The 21505-nt window shown below is 42.1% G+C and overlaps 1 protein-coding gene across 17 annotated transcripts in view; it reads right to left on the bottom strand.

Annotated features, from left to right (window-relative positions):
- Sytl2 (synaptotagmin like 2) overlaps window positions 1-21505 on the bottom strand; it is a 147235-nt gene that overhangs the window by 66256 nt on the left and 59474 nt on the right. For 12 of the 17 annotated variants that reach the window (XM_031387318.1, XM_031387317.1, XM_031387319.1 and 9 more), the window contains 2 exons: window positions 803-986; window positions 510-664 (listed from right to left, as the gene is read on the bottom strand). In XM_031387318.1, the coding sequence (XP_031243178.1) occupies window positions 510-664; window positions 803-805 (158 nt within the window). In that variant the 5' untranslated portion in view covers window positions 806-986. Of the gene's footprint in view, window positions 1-509; window positions 987-1461; window positions 1537-2838; window positions 2862-21505 lie in introns of those variants that run through there. The other 5 variants (XM_031387324.1, XM_031387333.1, XM_031387330.1 and 2 more) reach the window with 2 other exon arrangements.

The raw sequence follows: 21505 nt of genomic DNA, 5'->3' as shown, positions 1-21505 counted from the left end.
GTTTGTTTTTTAAAAGGTAGGACTTATATGATAATCCAGGCTAATCTTGAACTCCAGGCAGTCCCCCTAACTCAACCTCCTAAATTCTGGGATTACAGACAAACATGGGTCATCATACCTAGTTCCATGACACATTTTTAAACAGCGTCAATGGCATATAGGGTCGTGTTTCTCTTTTGAGGAATAGGATCTCACTGCATTGCCCACACTGATCTCAAACTATGAGTTGGAGTGCTCCCTCCTCACCTGCCTGAGCAGCTTGAACTATACATATGTGTAACATGCCTTGCTAAAGTTTTTCATCGAGACCCTGTTTCTGCTGGGAGCACAGGAGGGAAATTAAGAAACATCAGGAGGGAAACTTTCTGTCCAGGAAGTTAATCTAAAATTGGAACGTGTAAGTTTAGGCTGCAAGACAAACTACCAGTTACGTCTGAGAGGAAAACAGTCCTGTTTTCTGTGGGCTGCCTTTCTTTCCCTCACACCAGAGCACTCTTCCGGCCTCTTACCTGACTCTTTCCTCTTCAGCCCTCTTCAGGGCAGCATCCCTCTGCAGAACCTTTAAGATGGTGTCTTGTTCCTCCTCTGTGAGGAAACTTAAGTCAATCATTTTGGAGCACAGTGTACACAAAAGGAACAATTGCAACAAATGTAGCTTGGGATTCTGTGCAAAAAAAAAAAAAAAAAACCAGCTGAGACTACAGCCAGGGTAATTACAGGATGCAAAATTAAATGGTATCTTATTTGGTGGTAAAAGTCTTATCTGAGCTCCACAAAAATTTTAGGCAGATGACATCAAAACCATGAGAGCAAGGTCCCTCGATGTAGCAGTGGTCTGTGGGATGAGCAGCTCTCAGGAGGATGCCGCATGCCTTGTGTGGGCCTTCAGCAGAATTCCTTCAGTGGACCCTCTGGATCAGTCTTAGACGCAGTATCTTCATGCTTATCACCATCTTGAGCAGCAGCCTCCTTGTTGCATCTTTAACCTGGAGGATCATGAGATGACAAACTCCAATCAACGCTAAGAAACTCCTGTAAGCGACGGTACATTTTTTCAGTGACCATAGGCGATGGTTTCTGAACTGAGAAAACCAGTTCTGCCAGCCTCCTGAGCTCAAGGTCAGTGTGTTAGAAACATGCTTTTCTCCAATTCTAGACCACAGAAAAGGAACACACAAAGATGCCTGTCAATGTTTCACAACCCACCTAAGCAGCGGAGGTCCTTGCTCTAGAAATTCCTGTCTTAAAAAGTGATGCTGGAATTCAGCAGCACCAGGATGATGCGACTGAGGGTATCAAAGAATTGTGGGAAAGAAATGGGAAATAAAGATTCGAAGTGCTAGCCACTTCGAAGGTAGGAGCGTTCCACTGGTGAGACTGTATTCTGCAATGCAGCAGAACTCACCAAGGGAAGAACCAGAATGGGACTGTAGTTACTGTTTGTTCGGCTGCATCTCTAACCTTCACTGAGCCTGGAGGAACCTGCCAAGCTTGTCTTTCTTCATTTCTGAACACTTACTTATATGTACATATAAACTGGGGGAAAGAAAGAAAGAGAGTTTCAAAACATCCCGTCATCCCAAGTCAGTCCTTTGGAGTCACAAGATAGGTAAGAGTCCTACTTGCCTTGAGGAATCCTAAAGATGGGTGAAATTTGAAGAATGCCACGAGGCAAGACTTTAGAGATGATTTACTCTCTCAGGTATGGGTCTTTTGACAAGTCTAGATGCTCAAAGCCACAGGCTTAAGTAATTCTTAAAGCAGTCCCATTTAAGAAGAAATGACAGTGTGTACACAAGTGAGTGAAACTTATGCATAGATATCTTGCAAAACAGAACTACTGCATAGCTACCGCTGGCTTGCTAGCTATAAGCCATTACCTGGGTTACTCCACCAGAGGTCTTATCTGCTCCCTTGTACTCAATGTTAAGGTGTCCTTTGCAGACTCTAATAATCAAATAAAGTATCGAGTATAAAAAGAATACTTCTTGTATCCTGTACCAAGACTAGGCATTGAAAATACATTCCTGCTCCCTTTGAGTCCGTACCTTTGTTACTAAGTAAGATTGTGCTGGTGATGGTGGCAGTGGCAGTGGTGGTGGCACATGCCTTTAATCCCAGTGCTTGGAAGGCAGAGATAGAGGCAGGTGGATCTCAAAATTCAAAGGTCCCCCCCCCCCCAGGTCTACAGAGTGAGATCCAGGTCAGCCAGGTTTACACAGAGAAACCCTGTCTCAAAATACAATACAAAACAAAACAACAACAAAAAGATCACTTGCTCAAAAAGGATTCCAACCTTTTTTGTGCACTTTTTGTTCTTGTTTTGTATTTTTTTCTTACTGATTTTCTTTTATTAGTTTGTTTTGATTTTAATTTTTTGTTTTTTATTATTTTTCTTGTTTCTTGCTTTGTGGAAGAGAGACAGAGATAGAACCTAAATACACATACACACACATACACACACATACACACATACATATACACACATATATATATACACACATATATATACATACACACACACATATATATACATACATACACACACATATACACACACACATATACACATACATATACACACATATATATACATACACACACATGTATATACAAACACATATATTTGAATACATTATGTCAAATGTCCTCTTTTAAATTTTTTGACAGACGGTGGTGGTACACACCTTTAATCCTAGCACTTGGGAGGCAGAGGCAGGCGGATTTCTGAGTTCGAGGCCAGCCTGGTCTACAGAGTGAGTTCCAGGACAGCCAGGGCAACACAGAGAAACCCTGTCTCCAAAACCAAAAAAAAAAAAAAAAAAAAAATTCATGTACTTGCATATGCTGTATAGCCTGCCTTTCTGCCTTAGAAACTGTTCATCCTTCAAAGCAGATCAGAGGTGCCACTTCCATGAAGCTAACTTTCACAGCCAGAGGTAAGACCTAGAATACATCAAGTTATTGTTCCTAATGTTTCATGTCCTTCTTGTGACATCCTTGAACCTGACCCACCTGAAGCAGGGTCACTTTGGCTTAGCCATAGCTGTGGCAGAAAGAAGCAAACGTACGTGTATTGTCACAAGACACTAAAATTTCACATTTGCAGCAGAAGCCTAGCTTATGCAAAAGCCTTCTCCTTCATCCAAACGAGTATGTGAATATATATTTTATCAATAAATATGGAAATCTATTCATTTTATCCACATATAATTATAATAGTGAATGTTAAATGTTGTTGAGAGAGAAGAGAGGGAGAGAGGAGAGAGAGATATCAACTACTATAATTGCTCTCAGGCCCCTATTTTACTGTGTGTCTCTGATTAGGCATGTAGTGAATGAATCAGTCAGTCAATCAGTTTCAACACACACTGTCACCAAGATAAAGTCTTCTCGGTTCTTCACACACAGCAACCTCGTTTGATCCCAAAGGTTGGCAAGGACACGGACTTAGGTCACATACTGTCTGTCTACTGTCTCAGTGAGTCCTTCCTTGTATTGCCATTTGGTTCAGAAAGAGGTTACTTCTATGTTCTAGGAGTTGGGACGGGATAAGAAAAATAATTTCAATGGTCTCACAGTAGAAATGGGAAGAGCTGCCACAGGTGGAAAAGTTGGTTTCCACACATCCAAGGGAAAAAAAAATGCAAGCTAACCAGTGCTTGCATGTCCTGATGTCTAAGGATTCAAACAAACAAAGGCACCTCTTATGGAAGGCTGTTAACAAGGCAGAGGGGAATTTTCTCATTTCCCAATGCAGTGCAGGGCTGGAACCCTCTCCTTCAAGATGAATAGTCAGGAATCTCTATCCAGTCTGACTGTATGAGGTTGACCAGAAGGCAGGTGAGACTCCTCAGTACCACATGCTTGCTCCCAGCTAAGTGACTGCTTGACTCATGCCTTCAGTCAGCCACTGCAGAGCCCAGCACACTTCTGCACACTAGAAAGTCAGCAAAGAGGAAGGAAGGGAAGCTTCCTGATGGTGTAGTTACATATGACCAGCAAGAGTTGGGTTGGATTAAATCATACAAATAATTCTTTAAAATTTCTGAAGTCTAAATAATTAGGCTATCATGTCTCAAGGTAACAGAGCTATGGAAGAAAAAGCTGGACAAAAAAGTTGAATAGTCCTGTGAGATAAGAGAAGTTGGTTGAGGTAGGCCTCACTGACATGACATTTGAACAGGAACTCAAAAAAGATGAAGAGATATGCTATGCAGATATCAAAGCACCCTGCGATGGGAGTGAAACCCACAAATTGGCTAGGGCTGGTCACCACAAAGTGAGCTAGGATAACAGGAAGAGTGGGTCAGAGAGGAAGTGGTCCAGACTGCATTGGTTATTGTAAGGACTGTAAGGGTCTGAAATGAAGCAGCAGTAAGGAGGGGCAGGTAACAGAAGGGAGTCAGTGTCTCCTGGGTACCTCTACTGTGCCTGCTATGCCTTCTGTTCCCCACAGAACGATGCTGAGGTAGGTCCTGTGTTCTTACAAACAAAGGGACTGAGCTCAAAGAAGGCCTTTGCCATCAAGCGAGACTGACATTTGCCAATTGTTTTGACAGAATAGATCACCCTGTCACTGGCATCTTCTTCGGTGCCCATTTCCACAGGGACTCCTCAAAAGGAGGTGCCAAAATAAAGTTTGCTGTCTGTGGACCATCATTCTCCTCTTAAGCATAAAGAAATCACTGGCTGTGGCTGTAAGATGTGACATCCTCTGAAGTACATGGCACCATAAGGAGGGAGATAATAATCTCTGTGTGAAGGGAAGTTATGAAGAATATTCCTGTGTTCATAGGAAATCACTGATTCATAGAAGTATCCCAGTGACAAGTGGAAGCATCCTTGTGTCTAACCTCCCACTCATGTTCTACACACTGCCAGGTGATTATCCCACAACTCAGCTCCCACCAAGCTATATGACAAGCTGAAAATGCTTTGCCATCTTTCCATTATCCAATAGCTGAAGCTAAAAATCCTTATGATGGTCTGGGAACTCATACCTACTTCTTCCCCAAGCTCTTTTCCTTCATAACCCCAGGCTGAACAATTCTAGTTCCTCTTGTCATTGGGTCTTTGCATAAGCTATTCTTTCCTTCTGGGTCCTGACTTAACTGCTTACTGTACTATACATGCCTTCTCTAACTGCTCTAGGTCAGATTAGAGTCCCTCTGCTGTGTTCTATTAGCACCTGACTCCAGCTATCACAATAGACATGAGTCCATCTCAATCTCAGCTCTACTCATTTGCCACCCACCTACTTCTAGGTAAGATTTGGATTCTGAGAGCTTTGTGCCCACAGCACCTGCCACTCACATTGGAATGAAAAGTTATCAAGTATCTGTAGAAAATAAAGAAATCCAGGTTGATAGTGGGTAGCGGGGTGGAGCGTCTACTTCATGAGAACTGAGCTTTAGGTTCCAGAGTGAGAACTCAAGTTCATGTTATCCACAGGGTTCTGTCTCCAGGTTTGTACTGTGGTTTGAATATCACATGACTTCTCTAGGACTCTTGTTTTATGGAAGAATCTAAGAATCATGTGTAGGATGAGTGAGTGTGTCCTTTTCTTCAGGGAGATATTGGAAAGCTCTGTGTAGGACACTGCAGATGACACACAACGTGATGGTTAGTTTTGTAAACTTGACACAAACTAGAGTCACCTAGGTGGCAGGAACCTCAATGGAGAACTTGCCTTCATTAGACTGGCCTGTGGGCATGTCTCCAGGCATGTTCCTTATGTGGGAATGCTGAGCCCAACCACTATGGGCCATATCACATAACCCCTGCCCGCCCCCCGACATACACACATATAGTGTGGGTTCCAGAGTGAGAACTCAAGTTCATGTTATCCATAAGAAAGCAGGCCAAGCAACCCAAGGCGGAGCAAGCCAGTATGCAGTACTCCTCCATGGCCTCTGCATCAGCTCCTGCCTCCGGGTTCCTACCCTATTCTAGTTCCTACTCTGACATCCCTCAATGATGAACTGTGATCAGGATGTGTTAACCAAATAAAACTTTTCTTCCCTAAGTTGCTTTTGTTCTCAGTAGCAGAAAGTAAACTGAGGTACCTGTGAAGCCCTAGGAACAACAACCCAGATGGGAAACTGGAGAGATTTGAATGTGGACTGTTTGGTTGATACTTCCTGGGTGTCATCACTGCCATGGCTCATCTATAAAAGTGAGTGCTCCTCCTGCCAGTTGTCCAGATAATAAATTGAAGAGTGAAACCAAGACTGTAAGCACCACCTGCTTTTGCTAATAGCAAAGAGGAAGACGCAACCTCAATCATCTTACTGACCAAACCTCAGGTTAAAACCTGGGTAATTAAAGAATCTCCTTCCCAGGATGCTCTGCCAGAAGGTAATCAGAAGCCATCCTCTGCTTTCCTGCAAAGCTTGTATCAGACAAGGCTTTGAGCCCCAAGAAAGAGGAGGGAAACTCAGGTCAGCAGTGGCTCTCACATGATGCATTTTTTTTTTTTTTTCAGAACAAAAGCAAATTGTTCTGACAGTCCCATGACATTAAGGAGGAAAACTCAAAAGGAGGGAAAAGTCCCCTGGGCAATAGAAGAAGGAGAAATACAAACATGTCTTAGTTAGAGAGAAGGGTGCTTAACCAAAAGTATAATAAAAATAAAAATAAGAAAAGCTCTGGTCAATGATCTCATCATCCCTGGTAGTAACACTTACACGCACCATGGTGCATCAAGCTAAATACCTCATACCCTTCCTAAGTCACAGTGGCATTGAAGGAGGAATGGAATAACCCACAGGTATTGCAGGAAAAGATGAGGGTGGGGTGAACAGAATCAGAATTTTCCTGTCTCCCTCCCAGCAGAAAGGTCTCCCTTTAATACCCTACACCACACTCATGTGCACAAGTGAAGACTGGCACTTACACCGGGGTGGAACAAGCTTGCGAGTTTTACCTGTTGGCTTCCTTTTTCCCTGCCCTCCACAGCCATGTATACCCCACTCTCCAGTTTGCATCCATGTTGCTGCCTTTCTCTTCGCTCTCTGGCTTTCTTCTGCAGGTTCTGGATTGAGTTCATTAACTGACTCGCCTGCCTGTTTGTGACCTCTGGGCTGTTTTCATATGTGAACTTCTAGGTCCCTTATCTGGGGTTTTACCTACCTTTGTATTTTTAAATTTATTGTGCAGGAGCAATGATCTTTTAGAGGAGCTGCAGAACTTGTTTCTATGTTGACGTTTGTGGACCGTTTGGGTTGGGTACTTGTTTGGGTTTTATTTGGAGATCTTTTCAGTGAGCAGTTTACACTGTTGGTGCTCTGATGCTTGACCCTCAACGTGGCTTATGGATTAGGCTCCTGCTGTCCCTCCCAGCACTTCCACTTCAGTTTGCAGATGATAGAGTTTATATTTTTAAACAGTGTGATGCGCATGCATGTGGATGAATATGAGCACTCCAAGGCATACACGTGGAGATCAGAAGACAACCTGTGGGAGTCAGTTCTCTCCTTCCACCACTTGGGTCCTAGGGATCAAACTCAGAGTATCCAGCTCAACAGCAGGTATCGACGTGCAGAAACGTGCATTTTCTAAGCCATCCTTGCCCACAGTGCTGTTCTGCCTGACCATGTCTGGGATCACTATAAAAGATTCCCAGTAGGTCAGAAATGACTGATGACTGGCTAAAGGAGTTCAGCAATTATCAAAAGTTGAACAGTTTCCTTTATATATCAGTTGTTTTTCAGCTGTGGTGAGAGTGAGCTCATATCCCACACCCACAGTAACAGCTGCATCAGAGAATCCTCACTGGTTCTTTGTTCAGACAAGAAAGCGGAGACAAAGAGGAAAAGTTAGACAAGTGCTTCAGGTGGCACAGCTGCTTGACATTGTAGCCAGAACACTCAAAGAAAATGTCTTTTTATGGGACAGATCCTATTTCAGTGGAAATATAGATTACTAGATGAGATTTCAAGAGCATGCCTGGAACCTGCACACTGGTAGCAAGCAGGAATTACAGACCAATCCTAGATGTAATTATTTTCCAGGTTTCATAGTTAAAGAAAAAGAGTGGCCGGGCGGTGGTGGCGCACGCCTTTAATCCCAGCACTTGGGAGGCAGAGGCAGGCGGATTTCTGAGTTCGAGGCCAGCCTGGTCTCCAGAGTGAGTTCCAGGACAGCCAGGGCTATACAGAGAAACCCTGTCTCGAAAAAAACCAAAAAAAAAAAAAAAAAAAAAAAAAAAAAAAAAAAAAAATAAAGAAAAAGAGTGGAGGGAGCAGTTGATTCATTAACTAGATTGGAATTAAACCCAGAAACATAAAGTTAACTCAACTGGAGCTGTCACTAGCTTAGACTTTAAAAGCCTCATTTGTGTAGAGTTATGCACATTCCCAGCCAGACTGGAGGTGAGGGACTCTCTCCAGATGTATTAACTTGGGAGTTTCCAAAGTTACTACTGCATCACCTGAAAAACTTAAAATTCCCAGTTCTCCTATCTGGGGGAAGGCAGGAAACTATCAGGAATGCTCAAAAGAAATGGAAGTGGGCAATGGAAAGGGATATAAATCAGAACAAAGTACAATAAGACATATATAAAATTCCAACAGTCAGACCCATCACTCTGTACATTTAAAAGAGAATTTTAAAATTCTCTTTCCCTGCTACCTACCCCAAGTGATTCTCATGTAACAGGTCAGTGGTAGGACCCCTATCTGGGAGTTTTTCATTGCAGGTTCCAGGTGACAACAATGTAGAGTGAGAGATGAGACCACTGATTGATCTTTTCCCCTATCTAAACTCTGCTCCAATCTAGCACGTAAGGGACAAAGCAAGCAAGCAACCCAGGCCACAAACCATGAAGCCATACTACTGAGTTCAGCACCATACACCAGCATCCCAAGAATGTCTCCATAAGAGTGATATATACCTGAGGCACAAGTTTCAAGGAGATATTAAAGACTTTGCCAGCACAGCAGCAACACTTAGCATCTTTGTCTCAAAAGCTATGGTACCCTAGGACACCTGAGCCTCCTCGCCCAATCGTATCTCTGCTCAGCCCATGAACCATGCTGTCAAAGATATCAGTTCCTACAATGGACAATGTCTTCTCCTCCTCCATCCTCTTTATCTTCTAAACAGATGCTTTTGAAATCCGCTGTTTGCCATGATCATTCCCCATGCCCTTGACATAGAGGGCTGCTGCTCGGAAGAAGACTGATCTTCTATGAGTCTTTGGAGACTTCCCTAAGGACTTTGGGTTAGTCCCCTTGTCTGTATTGTGTGGGTAGCAGAACATACCAGACAGAGTTATCATGAGGATGACATGGATGGGTGTAGTGAGTACCCTGTAAATACCCCTTCGCACGGAGCCTTGACATCCCACCAGTTCTCCACCTTTCCATGTTGCCTTGAGACTGAAGTGTGACTGCCCCTGTTTTTCCTCTTACCTCAGGTGACACTCTTCCTTCTCCTACACTCCCACCCCATTTTAGCGAGTAAATTACAGGCTCCTATGGGGATACTCAGGCAGACCCCACCACTGAGGTCTTTGAAGAGATTTTTTAAAGTCTTCTAAATTTGAGGTGTGGGTAAGAGAGAGGTTGGTGAGAGGGTTCCGTTCTTAAAATTTCAACATTTCTCAGTTTTCCCAGCTAGGCTTTGACACCAGTTATAGCACGCCATAAGTCAAGAGTGTAGTGTCTTGGTTTCTGGTTCTACGCTAACTTCTCCACTCTGCTTCTACCTTTTTTTTTTCAGTACCATGCAGAAGCCTTGGCATTACTACTGTGCTATGTGTACCAGCACCTAGCATGGTGCTTGACACATAGCTGGCACTTCATTTATTGCATAATTGACTGGGAAAAGAGGGCAGAGAGGAAAATCAAGTTGATTCAAAGATACACACACACACACACACACACACACACACACACACACAAAAGTCAAGCTTGATTACAAGAGGCATATAAAATTTTTTATAACTTGTATTCCATATATGTAGTTGTTGACTCTGTATTAGGCAGAATGATGATCTTCCAAATATCACCACATGCTATTTCTTAGAAACTATAAATACATTGCCTTGTGTAGCAAAAACAACTTTGGAAATGAGATGGAGGATCTTGCCATAGGGAGATTGTCTATGCCAAATTATCTAGGTAGAGCCAACATAATCATGGGGGTCTTTATGAGAAGGGGCAGGAAAGGAGGGGGGAGATACGCTGAAGAACTCAGTTGGAATGGTGCATTTTGAAATTGGAGGAAGAAGGCAGGGCATTATCTTCTAGAAGCTGCAAAAGCTAGGAAACATTTTCCACAGAACTCCCAGGAGAAACTCCCAGGAGGAACTCAACTCCATTGACCCTTTGGCATCTCTGAATCCCCAGTTTGCTAGACAGGCCCCTACACTTTTTTTTTTCTGCTTAATGTTTTGTTGTTATTGTTTTGTTTTGCAGGAGTGGTGATAAAACCGAGCACCTCACACATTCTGGGTAAGTATTTCACCTCTCCAGCACTCCTACTGAACAAATACATCCTCCAAAGCAACTGTGGATGGCAACCTGGACACTTTTCTTTCCTTGTCCAACCATCCCTGGTGCAGCTGACAGACCCTCTACAGTCTCTTTCCACTTCTACTTCCAGCCTCCTTCTCCATCAGTCTTGGCTTATTAAATAATCCAATAGACCCAGACCCAGAAGCCATCACTCTGATCAAGCTATACCATCACTCAAACATTTCCCCTAGAATTTCCCTGATACAGAATCCAAACTCTTCATCCTAGTATTAATGCTATTCTAATCCTGAGCCCTATAGTCATCTTTCTTATCCATAGGCCTCTTTCTACCCCTTGAATTCCAGCCAACCCACTCCTCATTCATTCTTTCCACATCATCGCCTGGTGTTCACGCTGCATTCTCCATCTGGAACACCTTTTCTGTGTGTTTTACAGTCAAACCTTCTCTCTCAAGTCCCAGCTTGAATGACCTCCCCCATGAAACTGCTCCTATAACCCATGTCCTTACACAAAAATCCCTACTGCAATCTGCCAACATTAACTCTTTCACTGAGCCCTTGGAATGTTTCTACATCTCTCCCAGGGAATAGCAGAGGACACCGTCTTTGGAGCTGAATTGACCAATGCAGACTGTATGCATCCCACAGTACAAGCTACTGAGCATCCATAAGTTTCAGGCTTGTCTGAAAATGAGCATCATATTGATCTTTCTATTTTACTAAGAAGAATAAAGCAAATAGACAATGTCTAAAAGATTAGCTATTCATTATTGGATGTATTAGCATTATGGTAACTTCTAAATGAAATTCTGACTTGTATATTACACTCTTCAAGAAAGACTTCCCTCTGCTTTGTTTTAATCTTTTCTTGCTTTGTTTTAATCTTAAGTACTAAATAAGGTACTAAAAGGTTGAGAGTATTCCTCTAAATTTCCTGCCCACCTAGACAAGGGTGACATCACCTCCAAATGTTTCAGAACAAAGGAAAGGAAAAGAAAACTGGATCTATTTTCAACATCACTGTTATAATTCTTTTGCATTCATGTAGCTGGTGCCCAGATGTGCACACATGTGCATATGTATATGATGTGTAGTGGTATATATGAAAGCCAGACACCAGTGCCAAATATCTTCCTCATTTGCTTTCCTCCTTACTGTTTCAAGACACGGTCAAGCACTGATCCTGACTTTACTGTTTCAGCTAGACTGGCTGATCAGTGAGCTCCAGCTATCTGCCTGTCTTCCCTTGCCCAGCACTCAAATTACAGGTGTGGGCCACTGCAAACAAGCACTGCTCGTTTGTTTTGTTTTGTTTTGTTTTTTAAATGTAGTGTTGAGGATTCAAACTCAGATCTAATGTTTGGGTGCTAAGCACATTACCCACTGAGCCATTTCCCCATCTCCAATAGAAATTTGAAGATATTCAAATTAACCCTTGGCTGATGTTACTAACCCACTATTTATTCCAGTCAGGTACAGGTATTGTTTTCATTAGCATAATTGCACATTGTTATTGTGACATCATTGAACACTAACTCAAACAACAACCATTGTTCCAGAGCTAATGAGACAAAGGTGTTTTGACCTGTCATGTTTAAAAAGCCATGATATAGATTCTCCTTCAATGCTCAGGTGTATGTGCAGCCATTTCCTTTCTCTAAAGGCATCTCTTGAACGGCTACTGTGGTGAGAGAGAAAACTGGCCCCCTTTTCTCAGTCTGTTTGGCATTGTTACAAGGGAAAATCATGAGATTAAAATCCACAGAGAATTGTTTGAAATGTGGTCACCCACTTATTAGCTTGCTGATTAGGGATAAAGCTCTTACTGAAGGCTCCTGTGTGTTCCACTCTGAACTTGAAACAAACCATTGCCATCCTCCCTTGGTGCGAAACGATGCAGGGAGCCAATAATACCACCTATCCGAAGACAGTTTGTAAATAAAATGCTGCATGAGGATGCATACCTGCCTATTCACTTTCTAACACAGCATGAGCTTCAAGCAAATATCCTTGACTTAGGCTAATAGAAGGTTCCTAGTTGCCTGTGGAAACAATGAGGAACATCTTCATCTGCCTTCACTTCACAGGCATATCCCCTTGTCTGACCCTGAGCCTTCCTCTCCCTAGTCCCTAAGACACAAGAGTAGTGGTGTTATAGTTACAGATGTCAAATACCACTTGAAGCCCTCCTTCAAGCCTTAAGGAATACCTGGCTTGATCACTATAAAGTTCTTTGAGTAGCATCCTGGAGTAAGAAGTGCTATCTCATAATGATAACTGTTTCATGATGTGAATTAACAGGTGATTTGGTCAGGAATTATTCTGCTTGGGTGTCATACTGAACACTCTGAACCTTCAACTCCAACCATCCTTCAAGGGAGTAGTCATTTGCCAGAAAGACAGCCCCCACACACTTATATATATGAGAAGGTAGGAGAAATGACTACCTTTATGCAGAACTGCACTTGAGGTTACTATTAAATAGCAAAAGGAGCAGGTATCTCAGCACTGGCTCCCTTTTCCTCACACTCTCCCTTTGCTTCTTTCCCAGACCCAGGACACTGCTTCACAGAAGGGTAAAAGTCCTAATGAGCAAATCTCATGAAACATTCAGCTGGTCTTTGGAGAAAAACAGCTGTAGATGACCTTAGGAATTCCACTAATTTCCCCCTACCACACAGTTTAAAAATAACCAAAGAGCATTTCTAGGGAGAGATGGCCTTTCCTTTAAAGGCAATACTAAGCAAAAAGGCATGCTGAGGTCATTAGCCCAAACAGTACAATCCCCGTGATAAATCTTCAGCCAAACGTTCCTATGAGAATCTGCCTTCAAAAGGTCAAGGCTGCATTTCATTGTGATGGCCACCCTCCCCCATCCAGCCCTGACACTCCCCTACATAAAGACATGTGGATGCCATCAACCCCTCACGACCCATGTGGCCATGAAAAACCTTTCCTCCATTGGCAGAGTTTCCACATTGATCTAATAAAGTGGTGGGCTCCAACCTAAGGTCCTCTCAGTTTAAGGCTCCTCCCTGGAATGTATATTAATGGCTCCTTGCCACCTGAAAACAGCAGTCAAGCCTCCAGTGTTACAATGGGTCCCCATGTCTGCACTGAGCCTTCCTCTCCACTTTCCTTATTTCCTTCAAGTGCCTATCACCTTTGAGATATCCAGCTTGCTCTACTGCAAGGTCCACCTGGGATGTTTTAAAGTCCTACTCATCTTACTACATATCTGCCTTCTTTGGAAAGATGAGGTTAACCCATCTCACAAATCACATTAGCATCTCTCCGATGGTGTCTCTGGGGCTTTGTGTGATAGAACAGCTGTCTGTTTACTTACTGTCTCCAGCACATCTTGCTCTCCTGAAAGCAAGGGATTCATGGTTGACTCTTCAGAATTCCTCAGTGTCTGCCACTACCTGTTTTGTGACCTTGTACCAAATTCCACTGAAGGACCATGTGGATGTCATGCTATTCCAAAAGATCAGAATTTTTTTCCAAGAAATGTTTTCTCTACTCAAAAAGCAAAAAAGTAACTTTTCTCTAAGCTTTTGCCATATTAGGAAAAAAAACATATATAGCTGCTCAGAACTGTGACATAATCTTTACTGGAGTTGAAAATATACATTACATTTATCTCCCAGAAACTTCCATTGGTTTGAAACCAACTGAACCACAGTCCTTAAAAAGGCAACTCAGTGCTAAAAATGATGTCCAGCTTGGTGGGATTCTTTTTCTTTTGCTGAGCCAAAAGGAATAATTATACATTTCTTTTTCTAAAGATTCGCAACCAAATGCTGGAAACTTAAATGGCAAGCAGCAGGAAGAATACAATCTTCTACAGGAAAATCAAAGTGCCTATTAACCACTAATAACACTAAAGTATGTGTGTGTACTTTAGAAGGTAAAATAAGCCGTTCATGCAGCACACTAGTTGGATATGATTTGGTGGAAGACTTAGAAAAGAAACAGACATTTTATCTTCTTCCAATCCCTTTCCCTACTGTGGCACACATCACAGGCTCTAAGAAAGAAACCAGCAGAGTTGCTATCATCCATATTTCAGAGAAGTCACTGAAGTTGGTGAAGATTAAGGACTTAACTTGCAGCTATACATTTCTAAACAATAGAGTCAGAACTAGCTCTAGATGACTACAACTCCAATGTTCTGTCTGACAAATCAGGGAGAGAAGAAGTAAAGGCAAAAGAAAGGGCCAGGTGTGTATTGCACTATACAGAAACTACCATGGAAGCCAGACAGTGGTGGCACACGCCTTTAATCCCAGCACTTGGGAGGCAGAGGCAGGCAGATTTCTGAGTTCAAGGCCAGCCTGGTCTACAGAGTGAGTTCCAGGACAGCTGGGGCTAGACAGAGAAACCCTGTCTCAAAAAAAAAAAAAAAGGAAAGAGAGAAACTATCATGCATGGAACTCTACAGGATGCAAAGTGGGCTGGACTTTGACACCAAGCTCTTCTGAGTTCCTAAAACACCCATTTGTTAAACTTGCCACATGATAAAACAGTTTTATTCTGTATGTAGCTCCAATTCAGCAATGTCTATAAAGAAAGTCCAAGTCTAGGGTCTGGGTAGGAGGTTCAATGTTGCCCTGTCAACAAATCTATTTTTCCTATATATTGAAAAAAATCAAAAAAACAAATCAAAAAACAAAAAACAAAAAACAAATCATTTTGCAAGGATGTAATGAAAGAACTTGAGGGTATTAGTCAAACCTCGAAACACCCCCCAAAGGCAGATACAAATAAGTAATCATTGTGCAGTATCTGCAGGCCCAGCTGTGCCCTGATGAGAGGAAAAAAGAGCTGGGTTCTTATCCTTGTTCAGCTACTAACGACCCTGCTTTCATTCTCATGGCTGACTGACCACTCTTGTAGAATGAGGTGCACCTTCTGAAACCATTTTTCCTCATAAGCATAAAATCAAATTGCAAAGTAAATGCCAACACCCCCACCAACCTAGCTGAGAGAAAAAGAAATTCAGAGGCAATCTATTTAAAGTAGTCAAGGGAAAAAGGTGTCCTGCGGTGGCATGCAAAAACCTAAGCACTTTTCATATGACATCGTGACGATAGTGGAAGAGACAAGTGTGAGTGTGGAGGGTAGGGTGTGTGTGTGTGTGTGTCAGAGGTGTGTGTATGTCAGGGGTGTGGGTGTTGTTAGAGTTTGAAGCCAGGACCTAAGCATATTGCACAAGTGTTTCACACTGAACTACATCCCCAGATTCTCTTTTCTTTTTTTCTATGCCTCCTCCCTTTCTTACTGAGAACGTCCTCTCTTTGGGATTAGACAAAGAACATCTGATATAAGTACTAAATAGGAAGACAGGGCTCCTACCATCAAGAAGACTTTGACTCAAAGCAGTACTCAGCACTCCCACTGGTACAATGTTGTGGGCCTACACTACACTGAGAACAGGCATGATGGGCAGAGAGTATGGAAGAATACTTGTCATTGTGTGACACCTGGGGTTATTGCAGGTCAAATGGCTCCCCGTCAAGGGTTATGCAGGTGGTAGGTGGCAGGATTGAGAAGACAATACATTTGGAAAGGCGGGGAATGACTAAAGCCATCAGGGTATATTTGTCAGTGGTGTGATTGGAGGAAGATGAGGGGTGAGGACAAAAACTAGAAAGCCGTGAGGGTTGACCTGAGCTTTGAGCAGGGATGCACTTCAGGCAAAGCACGAGTCAACTCATGAAATTCAATGCAGAAGACAACTACTGCATTGGAACTACTTTGGAGATGGTGGAGTACAGAAGAAAAGGTATCTATGTGTCTACAGACAGAAAAACACAGTCTTCCTTTTTTTAGCATAAGTAATCCGCATGTGTATCTTTCCCAGAAGTAGAAGTGGATGTCCCTGGGCCTTGGTTTTCCCTTGGTACTCACAGTGGATATTATGGGAGGACCATGTGGGGCTAAGGGAATGGCATCTATACCGATGAGAGAGGATGAAGTCATCTGACCTTGGCATTGGTGACTGTGAGGTAGCTGACACTATCTGTCACAGCGAGGCTCTCATCTGGAGCTGTGACTAGTCACAAGCCTGTACAGCAGACCTGCCTTTCCAGACCATTATTACTGTTACCAAGCTTCAAGAATGTAATTAATGAAGAATCTGGACCTGTTCCTGAGACTGGAAGGGAGGAGAATGGCTTGAAAGATTTCAAGGTGATGATACGACTTCAGAAGCATGAGGAGTCTTAATCAAGCAGGCCTGGCTCCGGATAACAGCCAATGTTCTCATATCAGCTAAGATGCCAGGAGGGAGGCTGTAGGATAATCAGAGATGCTTAGGGGAAAGGCCTCATACACAAAGGAGAGCAAGGCCTAAGGAAAAATCAGACCTGTGTTTGGAAGGGGACCTAGATAGCAATCCTAGTATTTACTCTTAGCAGAATCACAGGCCTTACTTCCTTCTAGTGAGTGTTGAGTCAACCCTATAGAATTCTGACAATTTTATTTCTTATGGGAACCCTCAAGTAATATCTTCTTCATCATGGGTCAGTAGGTGAAATTCACAGGTGTAACTCATACTACATAGAGAGGGTATGATGAAATTACAAAAAAATAAAAAAGTCCTCTTTTATTCCCATTCCTAAGCAACTAGCAGGCAGTGCAGCCAGCATGGGGACAGGCTCTATGTGATCGCATTACCCAAAAATTAATCTTGGAAACAACTCTAACAAAGGAAATCTCCCCTCTACCATAACAGCTTTAAAGCCAACAGTGAAGCAAATGCAATGATCAAAAGAATCAGAGCTCTTGAGCTAGGAAGCAGTGCTACTTGTAGCATAATTTTCAGGGTTTGGGGCATCTTGAGCTCATGTGAAGGTATCAAACTTTGTGTAGACACTTAGCAATGGACACATGGAGAGTTGTCTCAGCAAACCTAATAATGTTACTTAGTGATTGCCACTAAAGGAAAACATTTAATTGGGGCTGCTCTACAGGTTCAGAGGTTTAGACCATTATCAGCGTGGTGAGAATGGCAGCACATAGGCAGACATCGTGCTGGAGAAGGAACTGAGAGTTCTGCCTTTGGATGTGCAGGCAGCAGGAACAGAGGGTTACACTGGGTCTGAGTTCAGCTTCAGAAACCTCAACACTCACTCTCAATGATGCACTTTCTTCAGTATGACCATACCTATGCCAACAACAAGGCCATGCCTCCAAAAATGCCACTCCCTATGAATTTATGGGGACCATGTTCATTCAAACTACCACACAGTAGGAAGAAGCAAGATGTACACATGGTACTATACTATATTAACTATACTCTGTGATGTGTATATGCTGTGGGTGTGTAGTATGTGTGTGCTGTGTATGTGTGTAGTATGTGTGTATGTGTATGTGGTATATGTGTGTGTGTGTGTGTGTGTGTGTGTGTATGTGTAGTATGTCTATGTAGGATGTGTGTGTATGTACTGTATTTACATGTGTATTTAGTGTGCATATAGTATGTATGCATGTATATATGCATGTATGTATGCATGCATGTATGTATGTATGTTCCTTCATTAGTGCTTAGGCTTCTCTAAAGAGTGGGATAATTCTTTCCTTCTCCTCTTCTTTTTCTCCCTCCCAGTCCCTATCCTGTTCCTGTCCCCATCCCATCCCTCACCCCTGGTCTCTCTCTGTTTAGTTCTCAGTCATTTGCATACATTTTTATAAACATCATCCTGTAATACAAAGAAAACTGGTTAGGGTAGTTACTAAGTGACTATAAAACCATCAAATGGGTACCCCAGGAGTAAAAATCAAGCACCCTCTCCTACAGAAGAATGTTCTAACAAGGGTTCAGATGTAGAGGAATATTGGAAGGATGGTAGCAAGATTATATGTGAGGTCATTGTTATTTTGATGACAATATACCATACTTGTACAGATTATCAGGCTATGGTCAACACCATATGAATGTTATTACCATGTTCATTTTACTGGAGAGGATGATGCTTATGGTAATTCCAATATTGTATGAATATATATATGTATATGTATAAATATACTATTACAGTATAGTATACTATATATGTATGTATATAGTATATATGTACATATGTATATCTCTATACATATATACATATGTATATACATATAAGTGTGAATGTGAGTACATAGTGAATGTGTATATAGAATGTATATGATTTCAATTTATCTGAATTTGTTAACATTTAAAAACATATTTTAAGTAAATAGAATTAAATCACATTCTTGTTTTCCTTTTGTACCCCAACTCCTTCCAGAGACCCCCTCTTCAATACCTACAATATCTTTTTTGTCATATTCTTTAAAATTTATAAAACATTATAACAGTAAAAATGAGTATTATAAAAGTTGTTTGAATAAAACAACAATCAATTTAACAGTGAGAAGTCTGCCGTAATTCTGATAGGCCTGCCTTTATATGTTACTTGCCTTTTTTCCCTTACTGCTTTTAAAATTCTTTCTTTGTTTAGTGCATTTGGTGTTTTGATTATTATGTGATGGGAGGAATTTCTTTTCTGGTCCAGTCAATTTGGAGTTCTGTAGGCTTCTTGTATGTTCATGGGTTATCTCTTTCTTTAGGTTAGGGAAGTTTTCTTCTATAATTTTGTTGAAGATATTTACTGGCCCATTACTTTGGGAGTCTTCACTATCTTCTATACCTATTGTCCTTAGGTTTGGTCTTTTCATTGTGTCCTGGATTTTCTGGATCTTCTGGGTTAGGATCTTTTTGCTTTTTGAATTTTCTTTGACTGTTGTGTCAATGTTTTCTATAGTGTCTTCTGCCCCTGAGATTCTCTCTTCTATCTCTTGCATTCTGTTGGTGATGCTTGCATCTACAACTCTTAATTTCTTTCCTAGGTTTTGTATCTCCAGGGTTGTCTCTCTTTCTGATTTCTTTATTGTTTCTATTTCCATTTTTAGATTCTGGATGGTTTTGCTCATTTCCTTCACCTGTTTGATTGTGTTTTCCTGTAGTTCTTTAAGGGATTTTTGTGTTTCATCTTAAAGGGCTTCTAGCTGTTTACCTGTGTTCTCCTTTATTTCTTTGAGGGTGTTATTTATGTCTTTCTTAAAGTCCTGTATCATCACCACGAGAAGTGATTTTATATCTGAATCTTGCTTTTCCGGTGTGATGGTGTGTCCAGGACTTGCTATGGTGGGAGTAATGGGTTCTGATGATGCCAAGTGACCTTGGTTTGTGTTGCTTATATTCTTACACTTGCCCTGCATCATCTGGTTATCTGTAGTGCTACGTGCCCCTGCTAAATCTGACTGGAGCCTGTCCTTCTTGTGATCCTGGTTGTGTCAAAACTCCTCAGTGTCAAGCTGTCTCTGTGATCCTATGATTCTGGGATCCTGTGACCCTGGGCTTGTTAGAGCTCCTGGGAGTGGAGCTTCCTCTGGGTGTTGTGGAACTGGCTGCAGAGCTTGTGCCCAAGCTCTCTGCTCAGGGCACCGGCCAGCCCAGACCGGAAGCAACCTGAGCCACTGGGTTGATGGAGTTCCTGTGTGCCTGGTCCCGCTGGTCCCAGTTACTCCACAAGGTCATTCTTTTGATAGAGCTTAAAATCTTCCAAAAGTAGGATGATTTTAACTAAACTCAATGACCCTACCAGATTGCTGTTTTCTTAAGAGATGGGCCTGTTGGAGTTTTATGAGGTCCTCTAACATTTCAGTTAAGACCAAGTAGGAACCAGTAGGAACCCATTTTATAGTCAGAAGTATAAGTGACAACCTATTATTTGCAAATGTCATCTGAGATGAAGGCAGTCTTGTGGAACTGAGCTCCTCAAGCCTATAGACAAATCATTGAATGAAAGGATCTCAATGTCTGCAAGAATTGATTGCTCAGCTTCTATGTGGGAAACACGTAATCTAGGGTCAGAGTCACAAAGTGTTTTGTGTTGTGGTGAGAAGAGAGTAGGAAACTACATTGCTTTTTTTCCATATCCTTACAACATGTTTCTTGATGATAAATAGAAAACTAGGCATAAGTAGTTAATATTAATTAATAACAATAAGACTATCAAAGGCTTGTGTAGCACTTGCAATATGCCAGTCGTCATTCTTAGTGCTTCGTGTCTATTGCCACACTGATCCCTCACAAAGTGATACAGTAAGCATGTTAGAAAGAGCAGGTGGTCCAGCTGCAGTGTACACACTCCTGACCTCCAAGCCACATTTGCCTTTTCAGTGGAAGCACCACAGTGGGCTTCTAGGGTTGCACCCTAGTTAGTCCTTGGCTCTTCTTCAGCTTTCATCGATGATCTTTATGGGCTCCCTACCATGGCTCATTTTTTATTGTCTAGCTCAGAGTATTTTCCTAAGTTTGACTGAAATTCTCAAAAATCTCAAGGAATGGAGTCCCTAGGAGCCTTCCCCCGACAGCAAGACGGATACTCTTTACCACAAAAACCTATGTGCTGCACAGCAGATTCCTTCAGGAGGTAACAGAATGTTTTTGTTTGTTTGTTTGTTTGTTTGTTTTATTTTGTTTTGCTTTTTTGAGACAGTGTTACTGTGTAGCCAAGGCTAAATCCAAATTCGAAATGCTCCTGCCTCTAACTCACAGTGCTGGGGTTATAAGGGCACAGCACCATTCCAAGTTGGAAATTCCCTTCATCAACCCAAGGAGAATTCTCACCTTTGTCCAGAGAGCATCTCTGAGGAGGAAACAACCATTTCCCCAGCAAAAGTGCTTGGTGAGCTCAGAAGTTGAGACTGCAGTTTGCAAAGTTTTATAGTGGAGATGGTGCAATACAATGGTATGAAAATAAAGCTGAGTGTTCAGGGCTGCTGAACCAAGGAATGCCCCAGATTCCTCCTGCCTGATTCTCCAATTAGGGAGCCAAAGCTACCAAGAGGAAGGAAAAGCTTTATGACCATCTAGCTCAAAGGAATAAGTAAGTTAACAGATATGTGAGGGGAAATCTTGTCTAAAGTCATAGATTCTCTGGTCTACTGATTTTGTTGTTGTTGTTGTTGGTGGTGGTGGTGGTAGTGGTGGTG

Source organism: Mastomys coucha, unplaced genomic scaffold (assembly GCF_008632895.1).
Source record: "Mastomys coucha isolate ucsf_1 unplaced genomic scaffold, UCSF_Mcou_1 pScaffold21, whole genome shotgun sequence".
Lineage (NCBI taxonomy): Eukaryota > Metazoa > Chordata > Mammalia > Rodentia > Muridae > Mastomys > Mastomys coucha.
The sequence above is the reverse complement of the archived record's forward strand: the minus strand, read 5'-3'. Positions and strand labels throughout refer to the sequence as shown.